Raw genomic sequence first — 23,201 nt, forward strand, 5'->3', positions numbered from 1 at the left:
GACTACAGTGGTGATATGAGCTGTTGATGTGATGTCACTGCTGGAGCAGCGGCAGAGAACCACCGGTGGACCCAGGGATGGTGAGTATCATCTGCTTTTGTTATGTTACATGACTAGAAACATTTGGGGTTCATTGTCTAAAAGTGGAAAACCACCTTATGTCTCACATACATGTTACATGAAAATCTGATTTGCAGGACCAGCTGACCCTGTGATGTGTATGGAGAGAAAGAAGGACCAATCCATTGGAATTTCAAGAGATAATTATTTTAGGGGAGATTAGACTCTTCTGTTTTAAGGGGTGATAAGTCAGAAGAGATAGCTGTCTGGCAAACAAACATTTAGAGGACAGTTAAATCATGTGCTTAATCAACTTCAGAAATCTGATAACCCCTGCAAAGGATGTATTGTTGGCCATAGTAGTTGTCACACTGCTTTGTCAGGTATCTGTAACTATTGGCTAAACAGAATTAGTACCATCTTGGGAGGTGAATGTCCAACTGTCAGTAAACCTAAAAAAAAAGTTAAAAATCAATAACTCCTACAGTGCAAAATACAATGAAGAAACAGAAGAGAATATTAAGACTCTACAGAGGAGGACAATTCAAGGATGAAGTCATTTCTAAGAGGAAAATCTCTAAAATAGTTGGATGAGGCTACAAGAAACTGTTAATGTGAAGTGAATGGGCCTAAATTGCCATTTTTGTGCTGCAAAAAAAAACCTTGAAGCGATGTCTTCTAACCTCTTGCAGACACTTAAATCAGATTTTTTGCCTAAAGTTTTTTGTGTAAAGTAGGTTTACTGTAGGTAGATAATAAGCACGTGCCATGCAGTCGCGCCTGTATCTCTGACGTCGATGGTCACAATCTGTTTATGCAGCGCTTAATATTATCACATGAAAGCCTGACATTATACATGGCAAACCATCAGTAAGAATCGGAACAAAACATTTTTTTTTGCCCTACAAAACTTACCTGATGTACTATTACATGTCCATATAAAGGTGTTACATTTAAAGTGTAATCATCATTTTAATGTTTATTTACTAAACTAGTAGCACTTTAAAATGAGAAACTTTGTAATATATCTTATTAGAGAAATCCTCTTCTTTCTTTTTCTGGAATGATCTTTCATTCTCAAAACTCTCGATTCACAAGTAAATTCTGTTTTCAGTTATTGCAGATTTTCCCATTACTGAGATAGTAGATGGCAGTTGTTGCTCAATCCTACGGAGCATTGGTATATTGATTGGCAATTCTTCATTGATGACATAATTTCAAAAAATGCAAACCTAGTGAAATTTGAAAGAGGGACCTGAATATTTTCTTACCGTCTTGAGCTCTCAAATGGATTTAATCATCAACAGATTTTGCCTCCCTTCAGGAGATCCACTATAAAATATTTTCCAGATTCTATTTCACAGCGGTTAAATTAAACATGTTACCCAACTACTTCAAAAAGTGGTGGCAGAATTGCTACCAAACAAGCGATATTTGGAATTGTCCAAATATAAATCGGTTATGGGAAAAAAGTTTGTAATCTTATCCAAAAAATAACAGAATATAAATTCACTCTATCTCCTTTAATCTTTGGACATTGGCGAAATGCTCCCAAAATCAGGCCCATTATCATACACATCCTGCTAGCTACAAAAATTATCATAGCAATTTTCGTGGAAGCAATTAGAACCCCCCTCATAACAGAAATTATAGAAAAAAATATCTCTACGTAACATATATGAATACAACTATTCCATCAGGATTAATACATTTCAAAAATATTCCAATGTAATTGGTCCTGTTGCTATAAAAAGTTAAATTAGCAAAAATTGGTCGCAATATCTGCACTGCTGATCCCCTGTCACCACGCCACAGGATTAATAGGGGGAACACTTTCTGCTGCATCGCCCACAATAGCAGCCCCACTTCACAAGAACCATAACCCTAAATCTACCAGTATTTGGGCCGGTAAACTGAATTCTGATCAGCCGGAATCTCTCACTACATGTGCACATTTGTATATATATGTCACTAGTGTACTTTCTGAAGAAGGTCTCTAGGACCGGAACGTCAAATTGTTTTCTGACATCATTCTTTACTTTGAAATAAATCTTTAAATTAGTGCCGGATTCCACATTGTTTGCACTGCAGTGCTGCTTGGTCAGATTGGGTAGTGTCAGCAGAATATATAAATAAAATTAGTTTCACGTACGCTAATTATAACAAGAATAAAGTGACTATAAACTACAAGAATGCCTCAAAAAACTTAGTGATGCAAATATACCTCAATGAGAATGGAATCTGTAGATCTGCTGTAAGAAGAACCTGTCAGCACCCTGATGTACACTATAACAATGGGGGAGCATCTGTCTCTGCGGAGCAGATTTATTAAGACTGTATTTTCATATAGACAGTCTTACAAGTCAGTTAGAGTCAGTTGTGCCAAATCAATTAAGAAGTGCATACATTTTGGCACTTTTTTGTAGGCTGCAACATCTTCTGTTTTTTAAAATCAATACATAGGTTAGAATATTTCTGGCTATACTCACTTTGCTTAACTCTAAGCTACTTCTTCTGACACTTTTGAAAAGTGACAAGTATGAAAAATGTTAGTTCAAACATGGATTGCGCCAGAATCTCCAACTTTTTACTCCAGAAAACTGGTAAGAATCTCTTAATAAATTCCTGCTTATATTTTGATATTCTTTAGTTCTTCTGGGTGTAGCAGTTATGGTTGATTGTATATGAAAAAAGTTACAAACTAAAGTATTCACCTACCAGTATCCACCTGGATCTAGCGCAAGACACTATTGGTCTGCACAAAGATGAGAAGCGGTGACATCACCTTTCCACCCCCCGGACAGTAGCGGTCTGTTGACAACGCTGCTCAGTTTATCTGACTCGGGCTGTAGCCAATCACAGATTGTTCTGGTAATTGGTGTAACAGGGCATCCTCACTTCATTCTCTGCACAAACCACCGATTGGCATGTGTTAGGTCAAGATGGGTGGCGGATGGGTGAGTATTAATTTTTAGTTTAATTTTCCATATCCATTCCCATGGACAAATTTATTTTGTTTGGAAAACACCTTCAAAACTTTTTTTTGGCACCAACAGTACTCAACTCTGTATAATGTTCATCTACAGTTGACATTGCTGAGAAGGTCACATATATATTTTGAATATTCTGTTGGCAGATAGTTTCTATTAAGTTTGATGCTAAATTAAGCTGCTAAATGAATAGTTGTCGGATATAGCTAAATCTTTGTTTGTGATGAACTGAGAAAAATATAATCTTTGCTTTAATATTTAGAGGACTGAGGATAGTATATATGCTGATACATTATTGTTACCCTTGCATATTATATATAGCTTTAGGCCCTCATTTTTTGTACCCTTGCTTGCTCTTTTGAGACTTTCTTTTTGCTGATAACTTCAATGTCAGATCAGCAAATATTTTATAAAAACAGCTGATTTTTCTATCAGGAAACCCATATACAGCACATCAGCTTTATGTGGTGAATCACATGTTTCCTAGACATATCTGGTACAGATTGAAAGGGTTATAATAGTTTATTTGTCTTACAGTTTAAACTGTTTAAGTTTCAGAAAACCCCTGTCCGAGAAAATGTTTGTTCTAAATCAGGTCTGCACAACATTTTTTGGTCCAAGGGCCACATAGTCATACTGAACATATCCAAAGGGCCGCAAAAAAATGTAAACGGGTACTTATAGCAATACATCATCAGAACCACAAGCAGTACATTAATACATAATCAGAACCAAGTTTTGAGTATTTGACAAGAATTTGAAGAGTTTCTGCTCCAAAAATCAGTGTGAACACGCCAAAACTTACTTTGAGTTTTTGGAGCAGAAGGTCAACCAAATTCTCCTCATAATTACAAAACTAAGTTTTGAGGATTTTTCAGTTGTAACATGAAGCACGTTATGAATTGCTACATGATCAGAACCACTTTCAGTACTTGAATGCAGCACCAGAACCACCGTCAGTACATAACTGCAGTGCCAGAACCACCGTCTGTACATGAATGTCGTGCCAGAACCACTGTCTGTACATGAATGTAGCGCCAGAACTACCGTCAGTACAGGAATACATGACCAAGCTTAGTACAGTGATCAATTTAAGTTTCATGTCAGACCGATATGCACTTGTATCACATGAACCTGCAACTTCCAGTATGTGCTTAACAGTAGTAAGGAGATACTCAGAGTTGTTGTTACCAGCCATCTTCAGACTGTGGACCATGTAGGAACCACAGTACTGATGAAACATAGTCATCATCACAAATAAACATGAACATCCAGGTACCTTATAGATGACCTTTCCTCAGATTGAAGTCATTCCCATCTCTTTTGTCTCCAATCCTTTTGCCATTGTAGAGACGCCATGATGATATTTCATGCCCAGAACTCATCTCTGCAGACTTCCCTCTTCTCTGGTTTCTGCAGTACTTCCTGACACGGTGCCATTAAAAATAAAAGTATCATTATACTGGCCCATAGCTAAAAATGCACAAAATATCCTCCCCACACTGCCAATCTCCATAATGTCACCCCTATACTCCCCTTCTCCTTAATGTTCCTTAATGTCCTCCCACACTGCCCTTCTCCGTAATGTCCTCTCACACTGCTCCTCTAAGTAATGTCCCTCCCACATTGCCCTTTTCCATAATGTCTCCCCTCACTGACCAACACAATAATATCCCCCCACACTGCCCTCCTTCATAATATTCCCCCCACACTGCCTTCTCCGTAAGTTCCCCCAGACACCCTGTCCCTCTGCATACTGTGCCTCCATCATAATTCCCACCCTGTTGCCCCATAACTTGCATTCATAGTAACACCAATCCCCCTCCTCCTACAATATGAAAATTAATCTTCGACTCCTCCATGGAGCACTTAGTGTTTCCCGCTGCACCCTTGCCTTCTCTGCGAAGCAGCGGCGTAGACAGCAGCAGTGTGATGAGGTCACAGCTTGATGACCTCATGACACCGAAGCACATCGGGTGGGGGCTAATGAGTGCTCCTCTGCTCTGCCCCTATCCCGGCACCAAAGTGTTCAACTGTATTTGCGTCTAAAAGACGCGAATACAGTTGAATATGGGAAGATGAGAACCGGAGACTCCTGGTTCTCCGCCGCCACACTGTGTCCTTCAGCGGGACACATGCAGCCCGCGGGCCGTATGTTGTGCAGGCCTATTCTAAACAAACTGTACTTTACTCACCCTATTCTGGTCCAATGCAGAGCCTGCACAGCTGTTCTCCTTTGTTATTGTCTGCCTTGATTTATCAAGCTCGCTCACTGATTGGCTTCAGTGCTATCGATGGGACATTGGCTCCATAGAATAACAGACACACAGACACTGGAAGCAGAGGGGGAAATCGGCACTGGACCATGTGAAAGTGAATAAAGAACAGTTAGTTAGTTTGTAAACTACTGCGCGTTGGGACAGGGGTTTTCTGATTCTGGAAAACACCTTTAAAGTACATTTTTATTTTTGCTTCTGATATTTTTTATATGACTTTATTTTTAGTTTGCTCATTATCTGTTCCATATTATTATTATTATTATTATTATTTTTATCTTGTTAGATCTTAGTGCTTTAGTGGACAACATAGGAAGGAAAAAAAGACCCTTTTAAAGGGGTTGGACACTTTATCTGTTTTCAAAATTGCAGTTGGTGGAGCAGCATGTGACTAGACTTGCCCAGTAGCCTTCTCCAATTGAATAAACAGCTTTTCCATTTGTAGTGTTTTTCAGTTGGCGGATACCATAGACAGATCAGGTCACAAGCTATTTTATGAATGGCTTGTATTTTAGAACAAAAAAGTTTGACAATATTTTGCTGGCTGCAAAATGAGTTAACTAAAAATCTTATAGTGAACTTGATCTGATGGAGAGATTATAACTCTTACCTTCCTTTTTCTAAATTGTTCTTAGCTGATTTATGATCATATGAAAGTTGAGATGAACTTTGTGGTCATAAATCAGCTGTGGAGAGTTGAGAAGAAGGAAGATGAGAGCCAAAAAAAATGAGCTTGCTGCCGGATTCTCAGTGAACTCATTGTCAGTGAACTCAGTAGACCATGCAAGACAGATGCTATTGAAAGCAAATGGTGCAATTTTTTTTAAACACCATTGCAAAAATTATTTCTATCCAAAAAAGCATGCATTTAAGTAAAAAAAAAACATGGCTTCAAAGGTGTTCATATTTTTTAACTGATCTCTTGAAAATAGGAAGAAATTGGACCAGGTTAGGGCTGACTAAATGACTTTGATAGTTACCAAATTGTAACTGGGTCATAGCAACTCCAAAATAGCAGTCTGATCATTGCCTACAAAAGTTGTCCAAGGAAGGACAAATGATGAAGTGTTGACATGATCATGGATGTTCAAGGTTCATTGATGTGTGGGAATTCCAGATTAGCCAGTCTGGTCCCACCCCCATATGGATGTCCCTGAACATAGTAGCAGACTTAAAGGAGTTTTCCCATGAACAAAAGTTCATTTTAATCAATAGATCTTGGAATAATAATAATTTCCACAATTGGATGTGTTTAAATGAAATGAGATAATCTTATAAATGTGTCCCTGCTGTGTACTGTGTAATGGCTGTGTCTGACCGTACAGAAACATGGTCTGATCATACCACAGCTCCTGGGCAGGGGAGGAAGAAAAAGAGTATACAGACATTACAGCACAGGATCACAGCTGATTCTTTCTTGTGACACTCCATGCCTTCATAGAGATATGTGTATGTGTGTGTGCGCTTATTGCATAAGCTCCATTATGCAAAGAAAAATCAATATATCAACATGATCCAGTGACTCTGCAGTCTTTTCTAAGCCAAAGCCTGTTTACAATGGCCTTTACCGAAAATTGATCTGTGGTCAGATGAATCAAAAATCTAAATTCCCTATGAAAACCATTAATGCTGCATCCTGCAGGCTCAAAAAGAAGGGGACAATCCAGCTTATATGGGATTGCATTAGTGCCTATCTCATGGTCAGCTTATACACCTTGAAAGGCACCATCAATGCTTAAAAACAATAAATGCTCCATCCAGACAACTTCTATTTCAGGGAATGCCTTCCATATTTTAACAAGACAATGTTAATCCACTCACTGCATTCACCACAACAGCATGGCTTCTCAGAAGAAGAGTTCGGGTGATGAACAAGGCCACCTTCAGTCCAGACTTTTCGCCAATGGAAAACATTTGGTGAATAATGAAACTAAAAATCCAGCATAGAAGACCCAGGAGCAGCGAGAATCCTACATCAGACAAGAATGGCACAGCATTCCTCTCCCAAAACTCCAGCAATTGGTCTCATCACTTCCAGACGTCTACATTCTGTTGTAAAAAGAAAAGGGGGTGCTACACAATGGTAGACATGGCCCTGTCCCAACTTTTTTGAGATGTGTTACTGCCATCAATTACTAAATTGGAAATTTTCCATTTTATGTGAGAAAAATTAACTAACTTTCCCCTTCTGATGTGTTCTATGTTCTGTTGTGAACACAAGAACAATTTCCAAAATTTTGACAAGACTGAGTTTCATAGAATATTTGTTTAACCCATAACATGAAAGTAAGGTTAATAATACACAATTTCATTACACAATCTTCAGTTTTACTCAAATTAGTTGATGCAAAAATGAATACACCCAATATCAAAAACTACTACATCCAGTATATTGCATGACCTCCATGATTTTAAAGGACAGCGCCAAGACTTTTAGGCATGGGATGAACAAATCGTAGACATATTGCAACATCTATCTTTTTCCATTCTTGAAGAAGAACCTCTTTTAGAGCCTGGATGCTGGATCCTTAAAAATCATGGAAGTTATACAAATTACTAGATGTGGTAGTTTTTTTATGTGGGGTATATTCATTTTTCCATCAGATAATTTGAGTAAAACTGAAGATTTTGCAATGAAAGTTATATTATTAACCTTAATATCATGTTATGGGTTCAAAAAATGTTCTATGAAATTTAGTTTTGTCAAAATTTTGGAAATTGTTCTTGTATTAAGTGAGATGTTTATTAAAATCTTAATTTTTAAATATATACTTATTTACACACACTGTTGATCATCTGAGGAGGGGATTTTTGAGGCATCTCTTCCTTCTTTAAATTTGTTATACAATGTTCCTGAAAGTGAGTTCTGCGGGTATTCATAATGAGAGTGAAACTCTGGGTGGAGAAAAAAGCAGCTGTAGCTGGTCATCACATGCAAGTACACTACAATAAATGTGTGAGTGTCTACATAGTTTGTACAAACAGCCTGAACATAAGTATATTATTTTAACAGTAGACTAAAGAGAAAAATGTATTTAAAAAAAAGTAGTCATTCATTTACTGTAGGACAAAAGTTGAAATGTTTTTCAATATATTTACACTAAGTCTCTGCCATAAAGACATTGAAAAATTTGGCATTTGGGTCACATTTTCTGGCACGTTTAAATAATTGGACTGAGCTTAGTCCGGTTTCACATTTCTGACCTTTACGGTCTGAATATCGGCCACAATGTCCACGGTTCCACTCAACAGCCTCAAATAGGCCTAAGAGACTGTTGAGTTCAGGTCAGGAGACCCTCAGCTAGTTGGGACATCTCAGTCCATTATGATACTCAGACTGTAAGCCTTACTTAAACCCTGTGCCAGAATTACAAACACTAATGAGTTAAATAATAATTTCCCATCATTGGCCTATAGATGGTAAAAGCCACATGCTACAGCCCATTGACTATACTCCACTTTGTGAAGTGAGATTTACAAGTGATCAGAACCATTCTGAACTGCAAATCCCAAAACCGAAAAAGCTATCAACATTCACATTAATGAAGTAGTTATTTTTGTAAGCCCTTCTGTATATTTCTCTGCAAGATACCGAAGGATTTCTTGTTAAACCTTTAGCATTAAGTTAATTTTCTTTTTCTTTAAATTCCTTTTACCAAAACTCCCTGTTGAATTTCCCTTGATTGTTAGTCTACTCTTCCTCTATAAAATCTAACCACAATGTTTGCATTTATCTAGGGTTGATGGGTTTTGTTTCCCCAGAGTTCTTCTATGAAATGATACTTTCTGTTTCATGGTGTGCTACCATGCAACTAGGCACCCAACGCCCGCATCATACAGCATATACTCGCTACAATATAATATTCAATAAAATTATTTTTTAAATATTAAAGGGAACCTGTCGTGTGAAAAAAAATTCTATTAACTTGCAGATGTGTGGTTAATCTACAGGTTTATAACATTCTAAACCTGCCCAGCACCTGCACTGAGAGCCCCGCTGCCGGGAGGAAATGAACTTTATTCCTCCCAGCAGCTTTCGGCTTCCAGTCATAGGGGTGGCGTTCCCGATTCAGTCACGGGGCGGGAACTGCGCAGGTTCAGTCATTACTCTGTATATTGAGAGCGGCAACTGTAACCGTGCCCACTGCACTGACTGACAGCAGTTCAGCATTATGCCCCCTTCACACATCAGTGTCTCCAGTACGTGTGGTGACCGGTTTCATACATACTGGAGACCCTTACACACGTAGACCCATTCAAATCTATGGATCTGCACACGTCTTTGTGTTTCCACAGACAGTGAGTCCATGTGCAAAACACGTTGACATGTCTGTTTTTTGACGGCAGCACGATACGCAATATATCCTGCACAATGACACATGGATGATATCCATGTGTCATCAGTATGACACGTACTGGCATCTGGGAAAAGCAGTAGAGTTACTGCTGTTCCCAGGTGCCATGTGCTGAATCCAAATCTAATCAATGTTGCCTGGGCCCCCTGCGATCAGCGAGACCAGCAGACGCTGATGATAGTTGGTGTCAGCACCCGCCGTCTGTGTATTGCGCGTATTAAATAAATAATAATTAAAAAAAAGCAGCATGGAGTTCCCCTTAATTTTTTAACCAGCTGAGGAAAAGCAGACAGCTGGGGGCTGGTGTTAAGGGGCTAATAACTATAAAGAATTACTAACCAGCAAAGTCTAAACAGACACCTGCGGGCTAATATTAATAGGCTGGGAAGGGGCCATGGATATTGGCCCCCTCTTAGACTAAGAACACCAGCCCTCAGCCGCCCCAGAAATGACGCATCCATTAGATGCGCCAATTCTGGCACTTAGCCTGGGCTCTTCCCACTTGCCCTGGTGCTCTGGCAAGTGGGGTAATAGTTTTGGGGTTGATGTCAGCTGTTTTATGACCGCTTACATCAAGCCCAGGGGTTAATAATGGAGAGGTGTCTATCACACCCCCCCATTACTAACCCCATAGTCAAAATTAATAAAGACACACACAGACTAAAGTCCTTGATTTGAAAAAACACTCCCCGACCCTCTTTTACCCATTTATTAACCTAAAAATAAAAAATCTAAGTAATCCTCACCTATTCGCCGTTAACCCATAATGATGAGGTCCCACAATGATCCCCAACTCTGCTACACCCGGATGTGTATTTAGTTTTTTTTCATGACTGTGAATATAATTTTTATCCACTTTGGGTTTTGTTGCCTTTTTTTCCCCCTCTCTGTTAAGAGTTGAAGGAAGTAGAAGATGAAATGCTTAGAAGCTGTTTTTTAGGAGCATACACTAAGTGGTCAAAATGACCTCCACAACTCATGGCAGATTATATTACCTATGTGCCTAATATTTGTGAAGCATGATTCTGAGCTGTCTGTCCAGTATGTGCATTCCCATCCCCCCATATTGCTATATACACTTTTGGAGGAAATATTTAGAATCAACTATTAATTCCCTGTGAAGAACAACACTTATTGGTCAATCTAATTTTGTAATGGGTGCGGCCTACTGGACTCTGGCAGAGTTAGCTTTTTAAAAGTATATCTGCCGTATAATTTCTTTTTCTATGCATGTACAGTTGATATGATGAGTTGCAGGGGCAGAGAAACAGAACATGCTTTGGCAGCTAAGCACATCTATAAGAGCAGTGAGGCCTGACAATCAGAGAAGTTATGGTGGGTATTAACACATGCCCAACTATAAATTATAGAAAGTGCCATAGCTTGATCCAAGGGGAACAGATAGGGAGAAGGTACTTGAATTGGGGAAATAAGCACATTAAGGTTATGGAGTGGCCTAGCCTGTCTCCAGACCTTAATCCCATAGAAAACTTATGGAGGGAGTTGAAGCTCCAAGTTGCCAAGTGACAGCCTCAAAATCGTAATGATTTAGAGATGATCTGCAAAGAGGAGTGGACCAAAATTCCTCCGGACATGTGCGCAACCCTCATCATCAACTACAAAAAACGTCTGACTGCTGTGCTCGCCAACAAGGGTTTTGCCACCAAGTATTAAGTGTTGTTTGCAAGAGGGATCAAATACTTATTTCTCACTGCAAAATGCAAATAAATTTATCCAATGTGATTTACTTGTTTTTTTTTTGGATATTCTATCTCTCAATGTTAAAATTAACCTACCCTTAAAATTATAGACTGTTCATGTCTTTGTCAGTGGGCAAACTTACAAAAACAGCAAGGGATCGAATAATTATTTCTTTCACTGTATATGAAAAAATAAAACTGACTACCACAAACAGTATGTAATACAAATTATGAATCTTTTTTTATAGTATTAGCTATGTGATTAAAACCAATTAAAAATACTGAGAAATGTAATGTTACCAGAAATCTAAAGGTAATTATTGTTCATGCATGATAATAAAGTTCATATGTTGAGTAGTGATGAGCGAGCACTAAAATGCTCGGCTGCTCGAAGCTCGGGTCGAGCACATTGGAATACTCGGGTGCTCGACCTAAGCAACGAGCCCAATGTAAGTCTATGGGAAACTCGAGCATTTTTCTGGCGGTCCCCCCCCGGCGGTCTGCAGAAGGTCAAAAATTGCCCAAATCAATGGGAACAGTGCTCAATTAAACGTCAGGCAGGCAGAATATATAGGCAGACAGGCAGGCAGGGTATATAGGAGGGTGCATGAAAAACATAGCAGGGCACTTGGAACACACTAGTGCCCTCCAATTTTCATGCACCCTTCTCTTTAAAAAAGCCGGCCGGTAATTCAGCAGCGGCATACACCGGTACCCGACAATTTAGAACAGAAAGAATAGAGCATCACACATAGATTAGATAGATAGAAACATGTCAGTCACATATATAAGAAGTACAGTGACAGTGTTGGTTACTGTACTTGTCATTTAGTGTTAAAGGATTTATTTAAAAAAAATAATAGTGTTTTCATGCACCCGTCTCTTTAAAAAAGCCGGCCGGCAATTCAGCATCTGTACCCGACAATTTAGAACAGAAAGAATAGAGCATCACACATAGATTAGATAGATAGAAATATGTCAGTCACATATATAATAAGTACAGTGATAGTGTTGATTACTGTACTTGTCATTTAGTGTTAAAATAAAGGATTTATTAAAAAAAAAAATTAGCGTGGGGTTCCCCGTAATTTTAGTCTCTAGCGGAGGTTAAGCAGATGGCTGGGGCAGATGTTTGATGCCTGGGAAGGGGGTAATACCCACAGAGCTTCCCAGGATACTAATATCAGCCCCCAGCTGAATACCTAGCCTTTGCTAGCTATTAAAATGGGGGACCCCAAAAAAAAATTATGTGGGGTCCCCCCCCTATTTTAATAGCTAGCAAAGGCTAGGCAGACAGCTGGGGGCTGATATTAATAGCCCGGGAAGGGTGCCATGAATATTGGCCCCCTCCCAGGCTAGAAACACCAGCCGTCAGCCGCCCCAGAAATGGCGCATCCATAGGATGCGCCAATTCTGGCACTTAGCCTCGCTCTTCCCACTGCCCTGTAGTGGTGGCAGGGGGTAATAGGGCTGGGGTTGATGTCAGCTTATAATGCCAGCTGACATCAAGCCCAGGTTATTAATGGAGAGGCGTCTATAAGACACCCCTATTACTAACCCCATAGTCAAAGTTAAAAAAACACAAACACCCAGAATAAAGTCCTTTAATTGAAATAAACACACAATTCTTTAATGTTCTAAATTAAACCATACTTACTGTATCGCCCATTCCAGCTGAAGCCAACGATCTCCTGCAATAAAAATAAAATAATAAACCAACCTCATCCTTGCGCTCTGCAGTGTCTCTGAAGGATGACAAGCTGGATGCTAGCTGTCTGCTTAGCCTTTGCTAGCTATTAAAATAGGGGGGACCCCACGTAATTTTTTTTTTTTGGGTCCCCCATTTTAATAGCTAGTAAAGGCTAGGTATTCAGCTGGGGGCTGATATTAGTAGCCTGGAAGCTCCGTGGGTATTACCCCCTTCCCAGGCTTCAAACATCTGCCCCAGCCATCTGCTTAACCTCCGCTAGAGACTAAAATTATGGGGAACCCTACGCCAATTTTTTTTTTAATAAATCCTTTATTTTAACACTAAATGACAAGTACAGTAATCAACACTATCACTGTACTTAGAAACATGTCAGTCACATATATAATATCTATCTAATCTATGTGTAATGCTCTATTCTTTCTGTTCTAAATTGTCGGGTACCGGTGTATGCCGCTGATGAATTGCCGGCTTTTCATGTTTCACTGTTGGCACTGTTCCCATCGATTTGGGCAATCACTGTAATGCCACAACCACCATGGCTGTGGCATTACAGTGAGTGGCAGACAATCCCTCCATGATTGGTGCTCTAAATAGCGCCAGACAAGCAGTAAGGGGACCCGAGCTCCCGCCCGAGCATCTCGAAAGTACTCGGCGAGCTCCGAGCATCTCGAGTACTGAGATGCTCGGGCGAGTACCGAGCAGGGGCGAGTACCGAGCAGTGGCGAGCATGCTCGCTCATCACTAATGTTGAGGGCTCTATAGGGAATAAATATGCTAAGTATTTTTATATACCGTACATAAGAGCCTCCTCAATGGTACATTAGTTTTGTAAATAAATAAAAAATAGACATATACATGCAAATGATTAAAAATTTAATATCCATCAGAAAACATACAGAGAAATATAGGTAATAAGTGCTTAAGTACTTAACGCGCATAAAAAAGATGCAAGGAGTACAAGAATATACGTGCCAAAATTACATCTTAGTAATAAATCTCTACATGTGGATCATGTTTGACCTCAAAACTAGACACGAAAGATTCACAGGCAAGATAGAATATATAATAATCTCAGCTGCATATGGATTGTCCTCCCTCACATACACACACTACACGTTTCGCCGTCGCTTCTTCAAGGGGCGGATCAAAGGCAGCTTTTGGCTATATCAGCATCTTATGTATAAGGAAAAACAAAAACTTCAATAGTATACAAAACATATTAAATATCTGTATTATTAGTTAGACCAATGTATATGACACTGATTGAGAAGACCCAGGCTACCCCAGGGGCAAATGCTGCTGTTAAAATGGTTTGCATGTACTAGTGTAGATGGACTCATGATTGATCTATTCATGTGCCGGGTAAGAGAAACATGAATAACTGTATTATGTATCCCCCCTAGAGGCTGGAAAAAATAATTTGCCTTTTGGTGATTGATGTCACTGAAAAAGAATGTATTTTTTCCCTTTAATGCAAAATTTTGCTGTGTCTATAGAAACTTGAAAAGAAGCCTTAGGATTTTGTCTGTTTTGTTATTATTATTGATTGGACATAAGGTACAAGTTTACTGCTATTTCACGTAGAAGCCACTGTACTTAATGGCGCTTCATGTAAGTTACAGCTTGATGAAGTTGATGTTGAACGCGCAAAATCAGGAAATTCATGATTCATTATGCAGAAAACACAGAATAATGTATGTGATCCTCTGCTTGTTGGCTGATTGATTTATAGGGAATGTGCCGTCAGAAAATTACCTGTTGTTTTAACCAGGTTTTTGTGTTACATTATTTCTTAAAACTTTTGGCAATGTTTTTTTTTTCTCAATATTGCGCTTTTTGTTAAAAAAAAAAAAAAAATTACAATTCGTAGTCTTGCAATTTTCACACAGGTCACTAGAGGTATTTTTGACTTATATTTCCTGTCTTTTCAGGAAGAATTTACAGCAGGTTCCTTATAATTAGGGGCAGGATTACAATGATATATAACACCTTTGTACACAGTTGATGGCACAGGGTCTACTATTCACAATAGACTTTAATAACAGCTGATCCTTGCTACCCTTCCTTTCACAATGACCTTTACATACACTTACTAGATTATTCTTTACAAGGGATAGGTAAGAGTCTGTACATTGTGGCTAATGTACAAGTGGTTTCCTGAAACAACAGGAAGTTTGAGTCTAGAAAAGCCCCAGTGGCCAGTTTGTACATTGCATATTTTCTAATTTTTTTGTTTTTAATTAAGATCATTATATGGGGAAAAAAATTGCCGAAAAACACATTCAACACAAAAACCTAATTTAAACAATAGGTTATTTTCTGATGACCTTTACCCTCTATAGATACTGTAGATATTGAAGAAATGTATGTTACACACGTGGGACCTTATACACTTTTGAGTTTTTAGAGGTTGTCAATGTGGTCATTAACCTTGGAATATCTACTACAGTAGCTTGCAAAAGTATTTACTTCCTTGGCTTTTTACCTATTTTATTATATTACAGCCTGTGTTTAAGTATTTTTGTAATCCGATTTGTGTGTGATGCATCAGCACTAAATAGTCTAAGTTGGTGAAGTGAGAAAAATATAGGCATAAATGAAATTTATGGGATCAAATAACTAAAAATTGTCATGTGTATATGTGTTCACCCCTTTTGCTATAAAACCCCCAAAAATTTCAGGTGCAAACAATTATCTTCTAAAGTGACATGCTTAGTGAAAGGAAGTCCACCTGTGCGCAATCTAAGTGTCACATGGCATGTCAGTAGATACACACTTTATCTGAAAGGCCACAGAGGCTGCAACACCATTAAGCAAGAGGCACCATTAAGCAAGAGGCACCACTAACCAGACAACACAATGAAGACCAAAGAGATCTCCAAACAAGTCATGGGCAAAGTTGTTGAGAAGCACAAGTCAGGGTTGGGTTAGAAAAAAATATTCCAATCTCTGATGATCCCCCAGAGCACCATCAAATCCATTATCATCAAACGGAAAGAATATGGTACCACAACCACCCTGACAAGAGAGAGCCGCCCACCAAAACTCTCAGCCCGTGCAAGGAGGGCATTAATCAGAGATGCAGCACAGAGACCAAAAGTAACCCTGAAGGAGCTGCAAAGTTCCCAAGCAGAAATTGGAGCATCTTTCCATATGACCACAATAAGCCGTACACTCCATAGAGGTGGGCTTTATGGAAGAGTGTGCAGAAAAAAGCCTTTACTTACACACAAAAATGGTAAGGTTCATTTTGAGTTTACCAAAAGACATGTGGGAGACTCTCCAAATGTATGAAGAAAGGTGCTGTGGTCAGATGAGACCAAAATTGAACATTTTTTGGCCTCCAAGGTAAATGCTATGTCTCGCACCAAACCAACACAGCTCATTACCCCATGAACACCATCCCCACAGTGAAACATCGTGGTGGTTGCTTCATGCTGTGGGGATGTTTTTCCGCAGCAGGTACTGGGAAAATGGTCCAAGTTGAAAGGAAGATGGATGGTGCGAAATACAGGGATATTCTTCAGCAAAACCTGTTTGCCTGTCAGTGATTTGAAACTGGGACGGAGGTTCACCTTTCAACAGGACAATGATCCAAAACATACTACTAAAGCAACGCTCGAGTGGTTTAAGGGGAAACGTGTAAATGTTTTGGAGAGGCCTAGTCAAAGCTCAGACCTTAATCCAATTGAGAATCTGTGGTCAGACCTGAAGATTGCTGTTCACCAGAGGAAACAATCTAACTTGAAGGAGCTGGAGCAGTTTTTCCTTGAGGAATAGGCAAAAATCCCAGTAGCAACATGTGGAACACACATAGAGACTTACTCGACGTGACTTGCAACTGTTAGTGCCGCAAAAGGAGCCTCTACAAAGTACTGACTTTAGGGGGGGTAAATAGTTTTGCACACTGAAGTTTTCAGGTATTTTGTCTTATTTGTTATTTGCTTCACAATAAAAAGAGAACCAAATGTTCACAGTTGTAGGCATGTTCATTACATGAACTGATGGAAACCCTAAAAAAAAACTCCAGGTGAAATTCCAGGTTGTGAGGTAGCAAAACACAAAAAAATGACAAGGGAGTGAATACTTTGCAAGCCATTGTATGTTAACAGGATTTTGGCCTAGCTAGTTAACACCTAATGTGATAATTTCCTAGGGTAATATGCCAATGTTAACAAGTTTGCATGAAGTAGATAAAGGTTTGTAGGGTTAACACAATCTGCTCTCAGTTGTGCCTCAATGTTGCAATACAGTCTTAACACTAAGCTTGCCATATTTTCCAATATCATACATGATGTTTATTGTGTTTTCTGCCAATATTTTCTTTATCTTTTGCAGAAGGAGCTATCCGGCCATAAGAATATTGTTGGATACATAGACTGTGCCATAAACTCTTCAAGTGATAATGTTTGGGAGATCCTTATCCTTATGGAGTACTGCAGATGTAAGCATCAACTATTATTTTATTATGGAAAAAAAAACAAAACCCTAATGTACAAATCTGAACGCAATATCATTCAATATATTGATTCATATATTGTTATAATTATTCATGTAGCACTGACATATCTCCCAGCTCTGTACGTGTTGTGATTTACTAGTTTTATTTCTCTACCTCAAACACACATATACAAGCAAGGGACAATTTAAAGGGAATCCGAAAATGAAGCAGTTTTTTACGTTAATTTGTAAAAATTCGCAGATGTTGCAATTTTCACGCTGGCCACTAGGTCTTATACTATACTCACACTTCCTGTTCTGTAAAGATGACTTTTATCAGTCTCATTTTAATCACACACAAGATTACAATGAAATGTAAAGCCAGATCCATCATTCACATTCCTGGATTCAGGAGATGGAGTATAAGACACAATATTTATTAGATGGTTACAATGTCTATGCGTTTCAAAGTTATCCAACTTCTTCAGGACATAACCACAATGAAGATCAATTGACAAACCAACAGTTATATATGCAGAAGTTTTGAAAAAAAAGCGGCAAAAGGCACATGACATATCAAAGTTCAGTCACAGTCCGTTAGTGAATTTTACAAACAATTAGAATAAAAATAGAAAAAAGATGGAAGATCACACTTACTGACCCTTGTGAAATAATGTCAATTATAAAAAAATTGTTGATATCAACCTTTGCAAAATACTGTATGTAATTTTTATCAGATACTTTGAAAAGGTTAATATCAACAATTTTTATTAATTTTTCAAAAACTTCTGTATTAATGGATCTTCATTGTGGTTATGTCCTGAAGAAGTTGGATAACTTCGAAACGCATAGACATTGTAACCGCCCAGTAAATATTGTGTCTTATACTCCTTCATCTCCTGAGTCCATTCGTGGGATTCTGCCAGCAGCGCCAGGAATACCGCTTCAATTCCGCACAGCATTTCTCTTGGGCTGATGACCCGTGGTCTGCAGCAGCTGCTATATGCTTAAAGATTGTTGCAATTACAACACTACCAGCACTCACTGTTTCAATATATATTTAATTGGTTAAGCCCTATTTGCGCTCTATTTGCTTCCCAGTCCCTCCTGAAAACCAGTTTATTGCTACCTATTCTTTTGTGGATCTTGAAAAGAACGAGAAATATGAGTCTAATATTGAGCTTAGCGGACAGTGCAAACATTTGTACAATTTCTGTTTTTTTTTTTTTAATGTAAGTATTGATATGGAAAAATATGGTGTGTATATATTGGTGGGAATAGGAGTACCTGATGGAATATGCTGCCTCATGCAGGTGCAGCCCTAGTTAAATGCATGTTTTCAGAACGGTAACGCATTTCTTTCCATATTGGCTATAACCGTCTAGAATTTGAATGTGCAGAGGATAATACATGTGCAAATTTCATATGCTAAAAACAGTAATTGGACTTCCAATTTTGGAAAAGGAATTGTTACAATTTTACATGTCAACATGTGAATAGTAAGTTTATTCTCCAAATTCGCAGAACTGAGGCAATAATTTGCTGAAATCAAACTTTGCACATTCCCGTATCCTTGTAGGTTGTGTACTAGCGAAGTCTTTTTAAGGTGGATTTAGCCTGGAACCTGCCCGAAGAAGCGCTAATAAGTGCGAATAAGAATGAACATGTGCACAGCAATGTAAAACAACTTGTCGTTCATATCCTTAGTGTCTTTGAGCTTTTTTTTAGCCAATTTAGGCTTCCAAAGCTGTGAAGAGGTTAAAAGAAGTGACCGGTCCGTTTTTCAGGAGCCAATCACTATTAATACATTCAATTTAAAATAAATATGCTGAAAAGACTCTTCAGTCTACATTTTTATGAAGTGACTTTTACGGGAAAAACTAAACGGTACTTCGGCATCTAAATAATGCTATGTGCACTCCCTAACTCATGTAATAATAAACCATTAATAGGGTTTTCCTGCTATTACAAAGTGAAGGCAGATTGCAAATATGTATCATCAACTGCTGATCGATAGGAATCCTATACAAAACTCCCACTAATCTTCAGCCTTATATGCTATTTCAAGGCATTTCCTTGCACAGAGATACAGTATGTAATGCACGGACTGGATTCACCAGAACAAGATTGTTTTAGTAGCCATTCTCTGCTCTGGATAATAGGATTTCTGAACTGGGAACTGCATCGATTAAGGCCACCTTCACACACATGACATTACAGGTCCTACTACGGACTGGCCATGGATCTCTTGACCTGAACACCACAGCCTCATATATGCCTACACGGCTGTCAAGTTTGGTCAGGAGACAGACGGCCTGTCCGTGTATTGAGTTCCATACTTGAACCATGAACGTCGGATGCATGAAAACAACCTCCTTATTTTTTGGCAGATGTTGTTCAAAACTAGATGTGTTATCAGAATGGCCAACAAACTACAGTAGACATTAGGAGCCTGTTCTATCATTTCAGCATATAGTTTTTTTTAGCTGCTATTCAATAAGAAATCCAATAAAGAACAACCCAAAAAGTTAGCTGCCATTGACTGGCTCCAAACTGACCTATGTATTTAGTTGATGGCCATTGAGCTTGCTTTAAACAGCAAAAAGTTTTAAAAATATACCCAGATATAATTTCATATTACATAGCACATGGAACATAAGCAGTTGGCTGGTCTGTAAGTGAAGAACATCTTGCATGCATACAGTATGCCCAATAATTTGGCTGCTGTAGGTACCTTTGTTGGCCAATGATTCCGCATCTGTGCGCTGAGCAGTGGAGGACTAGATGTTTGCTATGCCGGTCTCATCCATGGCCAGGGACATATAAAGCTTTCAAGCCACGTAAAATACACATTTAAAATAAAATCTTTTTGTAAGAGTCCTTTATTGAAATGCCCATCACTTTAAACTACACGTCGTTGCTTTGCATTTTTATGTAGGTGTCTTAGATGAGATCCAGCATGACAGCTCGAGATATTAAAGTGTGAACCAGCCTTTAAACTCTTGACTGATGAACTGTTTCTGAAATGACAAATCCACTCAGTATATCTAAGCTGTTGGCATCTTAGAAGACTGTGAGGATGATTGGATCATAATAAGCACAAAAGGGCTTTCAATCTTAAAATGCCTCGGGTTTTTAACTACCTCCTGACTGCCCATAATGTTTAGTTACAGACTAAACACAATTGCTGCCTAAAACGCTTGTTTTCTAGCATACCTTTATTATGACCGAGAAGGTTGCCAGACAGAGTTGAGACCTATTTGGGATTTATCTCAGGGAAGATGGAAGAAATGGTCAAGGAAAAATAGGGTTTTCCAGTTTTTACAAGTGGACATGAAGGGTCCAACAGAAGGAGATGGTTTTTGTAGCCATTCTCTTTTGTAGCCATTGTAATCTTTGTTGTAGTTTATTGTGCTCAGTTTTATTATTATTATGCTCACTTATGTAACACCATTAATTCCACAGCACTCTACAGACATTATCGACACTATCCCCATTAGGACTCACAATCTACATTCCCTATCAGTATGTCTTTGGAGTGTGGGAGGAAACCGGAGGAAACTACACAAACACCAGGAGAACATACAAACTCCTTGCAGATGTTGTCCTAGGACTGTAAAGTAAAGGGGTTGATTACGAAAGCCCATGCACCCTATTAGTAAATTCTGGGTGAGGGTATATGCACACAATGTATTTTTTAGGTGGATTCCGACTCAGAAACTGCCTGAGTTTAACACATTGTGTGCACGTACCCTTAGTGTTCATGTAAAATCACCAAAGTCTGCAATTTTAGGGTATGTTCACACCGTGGTTTTTGATATAACAGAATATTCTCCAAAATCCACATGAAAAAACAGTATACTCTTTGAATAAGCTTTCTATAGATGGGAAAACACATCTGTACTGCAGATGGTATAAAAAGAAGCAAATGTCAATGGAGAAACCTCTCCAAATTTGACTACTCTTAACTGAAGCAGGAAAAAACACTCCCCAAAACTTATTCGGGTGTAAACTTTTCAGCTGGAAAAATCCACATCAAGAAACTCAATGTGAACATATTCTAAGAGAGCAGATTCTGCTCCAAAATCCACGTGAAAACCCTCAGCACATTCTCTTTGAATAAGCTTTCTATTGATTTCAGTGGGAAAACGTATCTATAGTGCACCAGGCGCTGATTTTTTTCACATTTGGAAAAAGGTGCAGCGTGTCAATTCTGGAAGCGATTTTGCTTGAAAGAACCTCTCCAAAGTTGACTTCTGAAGCAGAAAATATGCCCCATACAGAAAAACTGTCAAAAAAATGTACCAAAAAAGTTTTTTTTCTTTTTCACATGGACTTTTCAGCCTGAAAAATCCACTTAAAAATTCTGTGTGAACATAACTGTGTAATTTAAATGGAATGTCTGGGGTGGATAAACCCTAGGTTACCTTCACACAAAAGTTTTTAACAAGGATTTTGAAGGGATTCTGCTCCATTGTCCACATAAACACATACGATTGCGGAGTGCTGATAGTTGCCATGGCAGCCAGGGGCCATCTGAAGACCCCCATGCCTGCCATCACAGAGCTCCTACAAAAGATTAGCCCATGGCTGGTCTTCATAGGAGACTGTGATTTTTCTCTTTACAATTCATTACTATGTTATAACTATATAGAACAAGTGATCAGATGATCGCAGGTTCAAGTCCCCAATAGTGGACTACAAAATAGTAGATAAATAAAAAGTGTTTAATAATATAAACATTTGAATCAATCCCTTTCCCCCAATTAAAAATCAATATATCTATATTTTTTAATTTGAAAATATTTGATATCTCTATGTCCTAAACAGTATGATTTATCAAAATCTAACATAAATTAACCTGTACGGAAAAGGCTATAGAGCAAAAAAAACAAATAACTAAACGTCAGAATCTATTTTTTTTCGGGTGCTGTAAAAAATACAACAATGTTGGAATCTGAGAGTCCTCAGTGGTTGATAATTTTAATGGCTAACTGAAAAGATGGTAAACATAGCAAGCTTTCGAGACAACTCGGGTCTCTTCCTCAGGCTAATAATAATTATTATTATTATTATTATTATTAGCCTGAGGAAGAGACCTGAGTTGTCTCGAAAGCTTGCTATGTTTACCATCTTTTCAGTTAGCCATTAAAAGGTGTCAACCACTGAGGACTCTCAGATTCTAACATTGTTCTATCTACTGGCTAACACGGTATAAATATTCTTTACCGTAAAAAATACAATAAGAAGCGATCAAAAAGTCGCACCTATCCCAGAATAGTATCAATAAAAATGTCCGTTCACCGCGCTAAACCAAGCCCCACACAGCTCCATTTATGTAAAAATATAAGTGTTACCGGTTTTTATTTTTCTAAACAAACTTCTGTACTTTTTTCACTTCTTAAAAAGAAAAGAAACTTTACAAGTTTGCTATTGCCGTAATCGTACTGACCTGCGGAATCATATTGCCAGGTTAGTTTTACCTCTCCCAAACACCATACTGGAATTGCTTTTTTTCTTTTTCCAGTTTCGCTGAATTTGGATTTGTTTTTCTCGTTTTTCAGTTTATTGTATGTTAAAATGAATTGTGTAATTCATCCTACAAAAATCAGTCCCTCGTACAGCTATATACTGTAGATAAAAAAAATAAGACATTTATGGCTCTTGGA

The 23,201-nt window shown here is 38.5% G+C and overlaps 1 protein-coding gene across 2 annotated transcripts in view; it reads left to right on the forward strand.

Annotated features, from left to right (window-relative positions):
• The window catches only part of BMP2K (BMP2 inducible kinase), a 309,977-nt gene that overhangs the window by 113,302 nt on the left and 173,474 nt on the right, over positions 1-23,201 (forward strand). For both annotated transcript variants that reach the window (XM_073636997.1, XM_073636998.1), the window contains one exon: positions 17,431-17,536. In XM_073636997.1, coding sequence (XP_073493098.1) covers positions 17,431-17,536 — 106 coding nt within the window. The remainder of the gene's footprint in view (positions 1-17,430; positions 17,537-23,201) is intronic.

Source organism: Phyllobates terribilis, unplaced genomic scaffold (assembly GCF_046119375.1).
Source record: "Phyllobates terribilis strain yellow unplaced genomic scaffold, ASM4611937v1 Scaffold_1__5_contigs__length_1240528914, whole genome shotgun sequence".
Lineage (NCBI taxonomy): Eukaryota > Metazoa > Chordata > Amphibia > Anura > Dendrobatidae > Phyllobates > Phyllobates terribilis.